At 39.1% G+C, this 14,791-nt stretch overlaps 1 protein-coding gene across 4 annotated transcripts in view; it reads left to right on the top strand.

The window, feature by feature from the left end:
- The window catches only part of SORCS1 (sortilin related VPS10 domain containing receptor 1), a 571,273-nt gene that overhangs the window by 402,250 nt on the left and 154,232 nt on the right, over nt 1-14,791 (top strand). For all 4 annotated transcript variants that reach the window (XM_065920116.1, XM_065920114.1, XM_065920117.1 and 1 more), the window contains exon 6: nt 12,725-12,789. In XM_065920116.1, coding sequence (XP_065776188.1) covers nt 12,725-12,789 — 65 coding nt within the window. The remainder of the gene's footprint in view (nt 1-12,724; nt 12,790-14,791) is intronic.

The following is a 14,791-nucleotide window of genomic DNA, read 5'->3' as shown; positions in this document are numbered from 1 at the left end:
CTCTGTTGTGACAAGATGAAACTTGTTAGAATATTTATGTGCCTGGGATAGCTTCTGCACCACCAATCCAGAGAACAAGCTGGCTCTTTCATGTGCCTCCTATGAGCAGTTAGCCTACCTGAGTAATTCAGTAGCCAAGGAAAACAAGATACTTCAGAGAGAGAGCTCCAAATAGACATAGCCTACAACCAGACTTCACATCTGACCTTGAATTTCAATAGCTCCTGGGTCCAACACATTTCTGTTGTCAGCTGAAATCAGGCTCTTGCCATGGTAACCTGGGCAGTCATGCAATAAATAAAGTCTCTGGCTGTCTTCATTGTTTTCTACTTCTAAACAAATGAAGAGTAAAAACATCCCAGTAATAAGAATCACTTTTTTCTGATCTTAACATGTCTTTGAAAAATCATATACCTTCATCTTTTGTGATTGTTGAAATCTATGAATTAGACTCTTGACAGTGGCAATGAAATGGTAGTTTTACCTTTTTTATAGGATGAAGTGACCACGGGACCAATCCATTCCTCATGATGACTACGACTTAGTTAAAACAGATTAGGTTCCTATTTATAGTTTTGCTATAACTGAGTATATCCTTATGAGATTTGGGTAGTTTTCTCGCTCTAATTTTTTTTTTTTAATTTAGAAATAATTTTAGGATTGCAGAATTGCAAAGAATAAGAGCTATTATATACCCTTCCCTATGGCTTACATCTTAAATAACCATGTTGTGATATTCATAACTATGAAATTAACATTGACTTAATACTATCAACTAAATTGGAGAATTTATTTGGATCTTTCCAGGTCTTCTACCAATGCCCTATTGTTTCCCCACCCAGAATCCAAATAATAATCCAACATTGCGTTTATATGTCATTTCTTTTTCTGTCTCCTCAAATCTCCTGTCTTTCCTTGTCTTTGATAACCTGGACAATTTTGAAGTATGCTAATCAGGTGTTTTGTAGAATGTTCCTCAAATTGGTTTAGTCTGATATTTTCTCATGATTATAGGTTTATACATTCTTGGGAAGAATATCACAGAAATGGTGTGCGCTTATCATGACATCACATCAAAGAGTGATACAAGTATCAATATGAATGTTTTATTACCAAAGATGATAACATTGATCACTTGATTGAGGTGGTATCTGCCAGGTTTGTCTATTGCTGAGTTATTATTTTCCCTATTCCAACATCTGTTTCTTAGCAGCAAGTCCCTGAGTCCAGTTCCCACTCCAGTGAAGAAGAATCCAGCTCTAACTCCTGGCAGAAGGAGTATCAAAAACTGGATGAACATATGTTAAAATTTCCATCATCATTAAGTCTTTTGAGAGGGATACTTTGAGGCTGCGCTTTTCACTTACTAATTTTAGGATGCATCCATCAACCTTGCCTGCAGCAGTTATGACTGAGGTATTCTAATGGAAAATTTTCATATTGATCATCTCATATGTGTTCATTGGAATTCTTCTGTCAGAAACAATTGTCCCATTTGACAATTTATTTAATGTATAGGTTGTGTAATTGCTCAGTGAATGTACTGACCAAAAAAGGATAGTTAATAAGCCCAATTCTGGATTGTGTTGTTATTTCTTCCTCATCTCAGGAATCTCTGTGTGCCGTCTCTGAGTCTGTGGTCAAATAATCCCTATTAGGCACTAAGATGCCACCTGCTAATTCAAGGCAAGAACTCTCTGCCTGATAAAGTCCTTCTTAAAGGAAAATTTTAAAACCTGGGATGAAACAGTCAGAGGCAAATGCTTTTCCCAGTGACATATTTGCTTTATTGACTGTGGAGGTGGGTACTCTCTTGGGAGTTCTGATCTCTCTCTCTCTCTCTCTCTCCCCTCTGTTCAGTTGGGCATCCCAAGGCATCTTTACCCTGAGTAGGGTGACTTGGGGGTACTGCATGCATGTGCACACACACACTTTTACCTCTCCCTGTCTCTCTTCTATCCTGGCTATGGAAAAAAAATGCAGGCTTGCTGCTCCCTGAAAAACAAAACAAACCTCAAAAAAGTGTATTGACTCCACTGTTCAAGAGTGATTTTTAATTCCTAAGACAAAGAATGAAAAGAAAAGGAATATTTTTTCATGAGAAAGATCACTGGAGTGAGTAAAGACCCAGTTTAGCAGTTTCAACCTGACACTGTCTGAATGGTGTGACCTTGGATGAGATATTTCCTCTCTTGAAACTTTGGTTTCTGTAATTGTGATATGCAGTGTTTGGACTAGTTCATCTCTAACAGTCTTTTCATCTCTAAAGGTTTACTGTTGACAACAATGTTAGCTGTATGTACTCTTTCTTTTACTCTTCACAACAGTCTTATTATTAAGTAGTATTATTATCAACCTTTCTACAGATGGTATGTGGAGTTATAGAGAAATCAGGTTCCAATCTGATTGTGTATCATTTTTTAGCCGTATGACCTCAGGCAAGTAAATTGCTTTCAGGGCTAGCACAGCCTTTCTCTTATCTCACCATTATTTTTCCTGAAATTGTGTTGCATGTGAAGTTTCTAGGCATACAATATATATTCTTATCCAAGTTGTTGGCAGTCGACAAGCAGGACTCCAGCAGTGGCACAGCCTTACAAACCCTATGTGATATCCATCCTACACTTCCCGAATGGACACTAGTCATTGATCAACAGCATTTGACAAGAGATTTATTTTTCTAATGTAGTCAAAACCCTTTATAGTTCATATGTTTTTTCCTACACAACTTTCAAGAAATGGTATATTATATATAATATACACCTGATATATATTTATAGTTATTCACTGTCTTTCTTCTGTGTTGAAACCTAAATATGAAGGGCAGGGATTTTCCTCTGTTTTATTTGTTGCTAAACCATCATCACCTAGAACTACCACTGGCACATTACTGGCATTCAATAAATATTTGTTGAACTCATTCATTCATTACAAATTTAATTGAGAACCTGCTGTCTGCCCTCCTGGGGAGGACGGTGTTAAAGATTTAGCACGTTAAATGTTAAAGATGCCCCAGGAGTCCTCATTCTAGAGCAATGGTCTCTATGGTGAGTTACCTGTGACCCCACCCCAAGGATGGACAAGATGATTCATGGAGATATGAGAAGCAAGTATTAGAATTTCTGACTTTTTGCTTTCTTGTGTTTTGATTTCTATTTTCTGTATATTTTCTAAAGTGAATATGTAAATACCATAGTGCATTTGCAATTCCACCTGAGCTATCTCAAATCCTAAAAGATGATTCTGTTAAAGTGTGGCACTCAATATGTCAGCAAAATTAGAAAACTGAGCAGTGCCCATAGGACTAGAAAGTGTCAGTTTTCATTTCAATCCCAAAGAAGGGCAATGCCAAAGAATGTTCAAGCTACAGTACAATTGTGCTCATTTCACATGCTAGCAAGGTTAATGCTCAGAATCCTTCAGGCTAGGCTTCAGCAGTGTGTGAACTTCCAGATGTATAAGCTGGATTTAGAAAAGGCAGAGGAACCAAAGATCACATTGCCAACATCCATTGGATCATAGAGAAAGCAAGGGAATTCCAGAAAAAAACATTTACTTCTGCTTCATTGACTATATTAAGGTTTTCAACTATGTGAATCACAACAAACTGGAAAATTCTTAAAGACGTGGGAATACCAGACCACCTTACTTATCTCTTGAGAAATCTGGTTGCAGATCAAGAAGCAGCAGTTAGAATCTTTTTTCTTAATATAAAACAAATCTTTTAATTTTTCAGCAGTTAGAATCTTATGTGGAACAACAGACTGGTTTAAAATTGGGAAAGCAGTACAACAAGGCAGAATATTGTCACCTTATTTATTTAACTTATATGCAAAATACACCATGAGAAATGCCGGGCTGGATGAATCACAGACTGTAATCAAGATTGCTGGGAGAAATATCAACAACCTCAGATACTCAGATGATGCTACTTTTTTGGTAGAAAGTGAGGAGGAACTAAACAGTCTCTTGATGAAGGTGAAAGAGGAGAATGAAAAAGCTAGTTTTGGACTCAGCATTCAAAAAACTAAGTCCACAGGATATGGTCCCATCACTTCATGGCAAATAGAAGGGGGAAAAGTGTAAACAGTGACAGATTTTTTTTTTTTTCTTGGGCTCCAAAATCACTGCGGATCGTGACTGCAGCCATGAAATTAAAAGACACTTGCTCCTTGGAAGAAAAGCTATGACAAACCTAGACAGCATATTAAAAAGTAGAGACATCACTTTGCTGACAAAGTCTGTATAGTCAAAGCTATGGTTTCTCCAGCAGTCATGTATGAATGTGAGAGTTGGATAATAAAGAAGGCTGAGTGCCAAAGAATCAATGCCTTTGAATTGTGGTGCTGGAGAAGACTCTTGAGAATCCCTTGGACAGCAAGGAGGTCAAACTAGTCAATCCTAAAGGAAATCAACCCTTAATTTTCATTGGAAAGACTGATGCTGAAACTGAAGCTCTAATCCTTTGGCCACCTGATGTGAGGAGTTGACTCAGTGGAAAAAAACCCTGATGCTGGGAAAGTTTGAAGGCAAAATGAGAAGAGAGTGGCAGAAGATGAGATGGTTAGATAGCATCACTGACTCAGTGGACATAAATCTGAGCAAAGTCTGGGAGACAGTGAAAGACAGGGAAGCCTGGCATACTGCAGCCCATGTGATTTCAAGCAGCTGGACACAACTTAGCCAATGAACAGCAACGACAACTAGTGCATTTCCACAACTTATTACTAATAACTCCTATATTGGGTATGTGCTCTCTTTTTTCTCTCTTGCTTGATGTGTTCAAACAAAAATTTGGAGATTTCTGCCCTTGGAATTCTCTTATGGAATATTATTTCTCTGGGTCAGACTGTCTCCAGCAGCAAAATACTCAGGTTTCCATTCCTTTACACTCATTTTCTGCCATCTGGTCTGAAGTTCTTTGTCTGTAACAAATATGAAAATAAAGGAGAATTGAAGTTCTCTCCTCTTCTTGTCTCCCATTAATACAGTCCCTCCAGTTCGAATCAGGACCTTTACACTTTCCTCCTCTTACTCTGAATTTACGGTTAGCACAAATACTCACCTCCTAGTATCCCTGGCATTTTTTCCTCTTATACTATTCACAACTTTAGCCTTCCAAGCACTCTTTCTTAAGATGGTATACAAGTTGTAAGTGTCCTGAAATTTGAGAAAAGTCCATGTATCCTGTTCATGCAAATACCACTTATCTCCCCCTCTCTCCCTTTGTCATTTGCACACATTAATTACATCTACCTTACTCTTGCTTTCCTGACTGTAGAAATGTTCTTGTTTTTATTAATAGTATAGGTTTATTACTATTAATGCATGCATACATGCTAAGTCACTTCAGTCATGTCCAACTCTGTGCGACCCCGTAGCCTGCAGCCCACCAGGCTCCTCTGGTCCCTGGGATTCTCCAGGCAAGAATACTAGAGTGGGTTGCCATTTCCTTCTCCAATTACTATTAATAATAATGCATAAATCCATCTTCCATGTAATTGTTAAGTAAATTACTGATAAGTATAATGATCCCTTTGACTATTTCCCTACAATTCTAAAAATTCCAGAGGTGATTTCCATTATGAATTTTGAATGTACATTTCCAGTAGCATTTGTTTTTCTTTTGTATGCATTTTGACTTTGAGCTAGTCAATAGAAGATAGATAAATTAGGTATTTTCATTTAATAGACTACAGTAAAATAGAGATCTTTCTCATTAATTTTTTGTTCTGGCATGGAACAGTCTCTAAGATACATCGTTGAGTAAAATTAACAAGTTGCTAAAAATACATAGGGTATGCTACCACTATAATTTTAAAAGATAAAAGGAAACCTGCCTTAAAAATGCTGTGTGCTCCTCTTTTACCTCCATCCTACATTATTTGATAATTTAAAGTATTTTTCTCTGTCTCTCACTGGCACTGCCATTTCTGTTTCAGGATCAGGCTCGTGATCTGGTCATGTTCCCTGGTGTCTTTCTAGACTTTCTCATTTGCATTCAGAAACAACAAAGACAAAGATGGGGAGGCACCATTAAAGTGGGGAAATAAGAAGGAGGCAGGAAATTCAACCAATGGAGTAAGAAGTAAAGTCATTACATTAGAAGATGGGAAAGCAGGAAAGAGGAGGGAAACTGTAGAAGAATGGTTTGTCCCAACCAGTTTAGAGGAACCGTTGATGTCTGGAGAGACACGTGCTTACTTCTAAGCCCTATCATTTCTCTTGAAACTTTCCGTTTTATTTCTACTGAGCACTTTGTGTAACAAAACCTCACCTCCCACGACCCTCCTGCGCTTTATGTATTCCTTTATTCTGAGTCAGACATCCTATTCCTCACTTTGCTCTCCTTTGTCTCTCTCCCCTTCATTTTGTTATAAATGTCATATAACTTAAGAGTCAGACTTCTGATTTGGGGAGTGGGAATGATAAAATGCAGACTGGAATGAGCTTAACGGTGTTGGCCATGCTGATCCTTTGTAGCATTATGCATTTAAGAAACTAAGCATTTTTATTTGTCTGCCTTGGAGAAGGAAATGGCAACTCACTCCAGTATTCTTGCCTAGAGAATTGAACAACCCAATATATTGGATATTATAGTAAATATTGACCAGTGTGGACAGAGGAGCCTGGGGGCTGCTGTCCATAGGGTCGCACAGAGTCAGACACGACTGAAGCGACTTAGCATGCATGCATGCATGCATTTATTTGTTATTTGTAGTAGCTAACATTGTTTCTGGAAAACCAGTGTAACCATGCGGAGATCAGAAAAAAGCAAACAAGCATGTTTCTCAGGCTTACAAGAGAGGTTAAAATGCCACCTTTAAGATCCTTTTTATTTTTTTCTAGCTCATTTCCCCTGTAAGATGAGACCTCAGGCCCAGCTGCTTTGTTTAGGAGTGAAAACTATAGCTTTAACTAGGACTTTCCTGATGGCATGTGTCTCTGAGAGCCTAACTGTAGTGTTATGTGAAGAGGAAACCCTTGACTACAGAAGAGGAGACCAGAGGGTCCAGCCGCTAATATAGGCCAGCACTTTGCTGCTGCTTCTGTAGTAGATGGGGTCACTTGCTTTTTTTATGGGGAGCCTGCAGGAACATGAATGCTTCTTCTAAAACAAAAAGGAGGAGGGCAGGTGTCTCTAATGCTCGAGCCTTTGTCCCTCTGCAGATCCCTCCTGACTCCTCCCTTGACCATTAGCTGCAAATCTGACTCTGAATAAATAAGCGCTATCCCATCATAGTGTTTATTTTTTAATACTTACTCTGTGCTTATCTCCATCAGTACATTTTGTGGCTCCACAACATTTATTGAGCAGTATATTAAGCTGGTATAAACTCAGACAAAATGCCAGGAGAATGATAAACTAGTGACATTTTTGAGTTTCTCTGTAGAAAATGTCTACAAAGGCTGCATTTGGCTGATTGTATTTCAGAAGGCTGATGTTTCACTGCTAACTTCACAGCGCACTATATCAGAGTGAGTGTTTTATTTGCATTCTTGACTATGATAATCCTTAGGTTTTATTCCAAAACGACTCCTAAATGTGAGCACTGGCTTAAGATACTGGAAGCATAGATGCAGGAGTCTGGGTTGATCTTGTTTGTATGAATACAGCTGAGTCTACTATGTAACTTATATTTTAACTTATATTTTCCTTGGGCAGAGAGGCCTACACATAGATGGGAACACAAGTTATTTTGAGCCATTTATAAACTTATGTGCTTAACTTTCTTCAGTACCATCCTGTGGCTTTTAGGATCAAATACAAAACCTTAATATGTGATGTTGTTGCTGTTTAGTTGAAAAGTCATGTCCAACTCTTTGCAACTCCATTGACTGTAACCCACCAATCTCTGTCCATGGGATTTCCCAGGCAAGAATACTGGAGTGTATTGCCATTTCTTTCTCCAGGGGATCTTCCCCACCCAGGGATCAAATCCGTCTCCTGTATAGGCAGTGGGTTCTTTACCGGTGAGCCACCACAGAAATCCTAACATGATGTACACAGTGCCTAAATTTTCATTTTATCTTCTGTTGATTTGCTGTGAAAACTTAGCCATGTTGACTGTTTACATGCTAGTAGACACCTCTGTGGGTCAACTTCTATCTGACCTGTGGCCTTTTTACTTGATATTTATCTGTAAGGAGAATGCTCTGCCACTCCCTTTAGCCATTGATCATATCATTGCATATCTGTGAAAATTCAATCTATTTTACTCTAAAGACTTACAGAACATTCTCCTGCAGGCATTTCTCCTATGTCTTCAAATACCAGCTTGAATATTAGAACCCTTGTTTAACTGGATTACTGTCTCTCCCATAGCTACATGTAAAGCCAGGGAATCTGTAGCCCTGCTCTTACCACATAAGAGGACATTGGAATATTTCACTAAACAAATAAGAGAATTCATTCATTCATATGGTTGATCTCTGGGCTACTGACTTTTTTATTTTGTCTGTTGACTCATGATGAGAAATCATTTCTGTTAATGAGGTACCCATGATAACCTAAGAAGCTTTTATTACCAACATGAATTTTAATTTTCACATGAGGATTAATATCCCCCATCTATCTACACATACTTGCTGTGAGCCAGGAATCTCTTAAATGCTTTAAGATGTATATTCTAGGAAAACTTATTTTAGTCTCATTTTATCCTTAAAAAATAAAAGCACAGAGATGTTAAATAACTGAATGTCAAACATGCAGATAAACTGATAAATGCTGATATGGCTTGCTGTGTACTTCTTTATTCAAAAGCAGTTGGTAAACCTTTATTGAATATCTATGTATGGCATGCATGGTACCTAGCACAGTTTGAGCTTGTCTGTCAATAAGAGGGACAGACAAATGAGTCACCATTTGAAACATGGCCTAATTTGTGCTATGCAAAAGAATTGCAAAGTTCTGGATGTCTCAGAAGGGATAACCAACTTAGTTTAAGTGGCACCCCCACTGGGGAGATAGTTTTCAACTTCATTCATGTGTAGCAGAGCCACAAACCATAGGAGTTAAGAAGGCAGAAGAAGGGTAAGAGGTTATTCCAGGCAGAGGTGCCGATACGTGCAAAGCATGCATGAAGATATTCCTTAACTTCATTGAAATTCAGCTCCAGAAGGGAATCCATTTTCCCAATTAGACATAAAGACAATATAAAAATATGCAAGATATAGCCACCTATTGTAATTAAAGGACCCTGCACCAATATTTTTCATCTCATTTTTATAGAGAGATTCTTTCAGAGTCCCAGAATTGAACAACCCAATATATTGGATATTATAGTAAATATTGACCAGTGTAAACATGTCTATATATTTGTTGAGGAAACATTCTTCTCTATGCTCTGGTAAGCACAGAGAATGTAGTGATAAAAACAGAGCACCTGCCTTTGGGGAGCTCAGTGAAGTAAGAGAAGCAGTTATGCAAAGAGATACAGCAAATCATTATGAACCATGATGGGGATGGTACAGGGCAATCTGGAAGCATAAAGCAAAGCTGCCCAAACCTTTGTGTTTAATGCCTGAAATCAAAGTTACTACATGATTGGGTAGAGATTCTTAATGCCATTTTTGAGATCTCACTTCAAATATGAGATCATCATGGGAATATTTTGAATTAAAATTTCTATTTATGCTGATTTTCTCTGACTTCTTATTTTTTTAGTTATTTTTGAGGTTTAATTGACAAATAGACTTGTAATATGCTTCATGTACAGTGTGACGATTTGACACATATATACATTATGAAAGGATTTCCATAATTAACACATTAATTACCTCACATATTTACCTTCTGTGTGTGTGATTTGTAAGAACACTTAAATTCTAGTATCTTAGCAAACTGCAATTGCATAATACAGTGTTCTTCATTATAGTCACCATGTTATACATTAGGTCCTCAAACCTTACTCATATTTTAACTGAAAGGTTGTGCATTTTTATCATTTTCTCCCCATTCTTCCATCCCCCAAAGTCCCTGGCAACCACTTGTCATTATTGTCATCATTGTCATCGGCATCATCATTAAGCCCAATAATTGGTCTTAAAACATACAGAAAACCATTCAATTCTATAGCTCCAACTAAAATGCATAAATAATCTAGAAAATGATATTTTGCAGGTCAGTGATGTGTTTCCACAAGGATCTGGTCAATGACAGCACCATTAAAATCAGCACCTCTGTGAACATTTAGCATTGTTTGGCTTCAGCTCTTGAGAAGTCACCAGTGGCACAAAGTAAAAGCAACAATAATTCTTTATAATCTGTGACTGCAGATCTAAGAGGCACCCTTAGGCCTCCAGGAAAAAGGAAGAGCACATCAGCAAATAAAAATTGTGGTCTGACTTTAAAGTTTTATTTTGTTGCTGTGGTTGTTTCACTATACCTGGGAAAATCTTAGGCGGGGTAAGGGAGTTGGTAGCCAGGGTAGATTTTGAAGAGACAAAGGACTCTGTTTTGGCCCTCTTTTTATTAGTTAATAAGAGGAACATGTCACTTGAAACAATAGCTCCTGCCTTTAGAGATAGTAAAAGATCTTAGAGATTTTGATTTGAGGTCATGAGCACATGGAAAGATGAAACTGGATACAGAATAATCATTTTGCCTCCAGTTGACACCAACCACAAGGCAAGCAGGTTAGTTAGTTTGCAGGGTAGTTGCACCACTGTTTCTCGGATGCCAGCGTCATAGGTGTTGGTCTTTTCAAGGAAGAAGCTTGCAGCAATTAAGGACGGAAGTGACCAACATGTTACTACCTAGTAATAATTGCAAAAACCAGTTACCTGCTGAGCTTTCTGGTTTGAGGGTTATTGGAAGCTTGTCTTTATTTTTGGTGCTCATGACTGTGGTCTCATCAGTAGAGGTTGACTGAACCCAATCAATGCTTCACTTTGGGCAGTGGAGTGCTACCAACCATAGACAAGCAGTCACTACAGTGGATGACTGAAATGATGGTGCAAGTGTTACATCTTCCCATGTCCAGATTCTAACCAGACGAATTGACCAAGTGCATGTATCCTGTCTCTTTGTGGGGAATTATAAAACCCTTGCTAGGACCGTTCTGCCTCCTGGGAGAAGAGAAATACAGAGTTTAATTTTTCAAGCATAGGCTCTGAGTTTTAGGCCATGTGTCAATCAAAGAAAAGTTACTGACAGTGATAATAGGGCCTTAGGAGACTTCTTAAGATGAACAGAGACTAAGCAGGCTAAGCCTCAGACTCTTGGAGTTGGAAGATAAGGTCAAATGAGAAGTGTTCTGGGGATGCCCATAGGATAGTGATTAATTCACTTACTTCGAAGAGCTCACAGACCATCATACACTCTCCCTACCTTCCTCCCCTCTTACCTTCCCCACTTCCTTCATTCAGTGTTTGAATATCTATTATGTTAGAGCTCAGGCATTATTTTATTCATTTATACATATGAATGTGAAGTGTTTAAATCAAAACTCCACCATGACTCTCAGTTTGATGTAGCGTGATGGCTGCTTTTACACAGGGAAAGACAAAAATAACTCTAGCACACTGTTATAGGGTTTATATTTTAAAAAAGAAATATTTGTGATAGCAAGAGAAAAATTTTCCTGGTGTAACTGGGAACTAGGTAATAGAGGAAGTGACTTTTCAGATACGTCTTAAAATAAGAGTCAAAGGAGATGAGGTGAACCTAGAAAACAGCCTTTCATGCTGGAGAGAAAAGCATACAGGGGCTTACAGAGGCTAAAGAAGGGCAGGAGACACTTTCAGAAGTGGCACGTCTTCCCCTGCAGCAGGAGGGTGACGGCAGAAGCGAGATGCATCTGGGGTACCCCACTGAGACCTGAGTGTCTTCTCCATCTACATTTTCTCACGTGGATTTGATGGTGGAGCTGAGGGGCTCAAAGGAGGCAGAAGGAGACCAGTTTTAAGGTGTGTCACCACCTTCTGCTTGGAAATGAAACAAATAAGTGAAAGTTGTGCAAGTCCTGATAAAAAAAATTATAGACAATCCCAAGTTTAATTAATCTTGTTGAATGAAAGTCTTACGAGATGGAGTATGATGGCCCATATTACTTATATAACAGGATAATTATTTTCTATTTAATATGGCTCACTGCAAGATAAGACTAAATAATATGTGCCTCCAAGGCATTTTAAATAGACTTGTCTTTAACTTACACTTGTGGCTTCCAGCACACATCATAAAGGGAATGCAACTGCATTTCCCCCTCACACTGGTTCAAAAACACAGAGAATGGTCACCCTGCGCTGTTCTGTCCACTGCATTTATTGGGTCACATGGTCTCTTCATAGGGGAGTAGTAGATAGTTCACATTTCAAATAAAAGCATTAATTAGATCAGTTTGCTATGTAGATCACTGTTCAAATCATCCAGCTAAAGCAGCTTGCCTGGCATCTGCCTGATAAGTCTTGAAAGTTTAATATACTGTCATTGAAATTGTTACATATGACATGTGTGGGACTTATTTGCAAGTCTGAGCTAATAACACGCAATATCCTTGCCAGAGTTAAGCCTGGCCTCCATCAAATAAAGGTTTCATTATCAGCTTCATTTGAAGTGGAAATTTTACTGTCAGGCTATATCAATAAATACAGTAGACATATCCCAAGGATCATGACTTTAAAATCCTGTGAACGTTAGTATAATAGTTTGTGGGAGCTCAGCTGAGTTTCTGTGGGGCATGTGGGGTTTCATTAATCTTGATATTTCTCCATCATTTAGGTCTGTGATGGGGTCGAACAAGGAACCGGACCTTATACATCTAGAGGCCAGAACTGTGGATGGTCGTAAGTAAAGCCACTTTTCCATGATGCTCATAGTAATAATTTGTTTTATGGATCTGCCATGAATTACATCTGTTTTAAGGGAAATCACAGTGGCACTAATATAAGTCATTTGGACCTGAGGATTTTTTTTCTTTTTTTTTTTTTGTCCTTAGCAATCTAGAGTTTTCTTGATAATTCTCTACAACTTTCATTCAATCAAGGGATTTTTCTTTGCAGGTGATGAAAAAATTCCAAAATCTCTTATTGCTAAAGTAAACATGTATTATTATTGTGTTCAGTTTAGTTCAGTTGCTCGGTTGTGTCCAACTCTTTGCAACCCCATGGACTGCAGCACGTCAGACCTCCCTGTCCATCCCCAACCCCCAGAGCTTACTCAAGCTAATGTCCATAGAGTCAGTGATGCCATCCAACCATCTCACCCTCTGTCGTCCCCTTGTTACTGCCGCTCTTTTGATGTAATTTTTTCACCAGTTTCCCTGTTTTATCAGATATCATCCAGGCAATACCTCACAGTCTAGTGGGAGATTCACAGAGTACTTGGAAAGGGCTTGCAGGAGAGAATCAAGCAGCAGAAGGGAAAAGTCGGTTGGTAGCTCTGAACACCCCTGGTTAGATTGGCTGAGTGAAGGATTGTGTTTCCTGCGGACATTGTGACTAGCACATGATGTGGAGGGAGTTGAAGATCCACAATCCAAACACATGTCTGAATGGCTCACAAGTTCACTATCTTGTGTGACCTTGAAAGTCTTTATGCCTCTGTTTCTTCACTGTAAATTGAGGAAGTTAATAACAGTGATTCCTACGGTAGCTAATATTTACTGAGCACTCGCCCTGTACTAAGAATTAAGCTAAGGGATTTCTGTACTTTATCACAACTATCTTCACAACTTGTAGGTGGTTCCTATTTTATGGATGAAGCAATCAAGGCATAGAAAGTTTAAGTAATATGGCTAAATGATGCGGATTTCCTTCCCCTTCTTTGGTCCTGAGGATCTCCAGAAGGGCTGAGCATTTCACAGGGTACTACCAGGCCCAAGACGGGTGCTGTAGGTGAAAGAGTAAAGGGGGAAATATAGAGAAGAAAAAAAGGATGAGAGAGAAAAGGCAGGTGGAAAGGAAGAGGTCTCCAGTGAGGAGAACCGGAAGAGAATGGAGTCTCCAGTTACCAGCGAGCCGGGTCTGGTGGAGGTTGTCCAGCACTGAGCAGAGGGTTATAATCCAATTTTGGAGACCTTCCCTGCTTCAAAACTACCCCTCACAGTTCACAGACTTTACCATCACTGACGCTGAGCCTGTCTACATATCCTCCACTCTTTTGATGTAAAGGCAGATGATACCCATGGTTTACCAGCTCACAGCTGAAAGAAGCTGGTCACCACGCCATCCACACTCTCCAGAAACCACACCTCTTCCATCACTGTGCACTTTACAGTGAAGAAACAGAGGCATAAAGACTTTCAAGGTCACACAAGACAGTGATAATTTCATCTCCAGAGGTTTCTTTCCCTGTGTACGGAGTGAATATTTATCCTTTGGCTGAATCAGTTGGGGGACAGATCAGGGGCCAAGCTGATCATCTCCTTTCTCCTTATAACCTGAGGAAGGGCTATGATATGCAACGTGCCCAGATTGTACCTGACACAGAATAACCTCAGCAATTTAGAGCTTTCTCCTCTTTCAAAGTGGGCTCTATCTAGTGGTGACCAGAGCTGGCAATGTTACCTTGGATTCCAAGGTTCAGTTCTCAGTACACAATAGCCAGAGCTGTCTCTTCTGAAGTCAGAAGTTACAATGTCATCTGTCCATTTTCTCAGCCTCATTTCAGTCTGTGACCTCCTCATTCCTCACCTGGGGGTCTTTGGGTTTGCTTTTTTTTGGGGGGGGTGCTTTTAATTATTAGACCTGCAAGGTCTATCTCCCTATAAGGCTCCAAGACCTGGTGTTTCCTCTGCTTGGAATTCATTTCTTCCCTCTTCCCTGACCAATTCAGCATAACTCATCA

Source organism: Muntiacus reevesi, chromosome 2 (genome assembly GCF_963930625.1).
Source record: "Muntiacus reevesi chromosome 2, mMunRee1.1, whole genome shotgun sequence".
Classification (NCBI taxonomy): domain Eukaryota; kingdom Metazoa; phylum Chordata; class Mammalia; order Artiodactyla; family Cervidae; genus Muntiacus; species Muntiacus reevesi.
The sequence above is the reverse complement of the archived record's forward strand: the minus strand, read 5'-3'. Positions and strand labels throughout refer to the sequence as shown.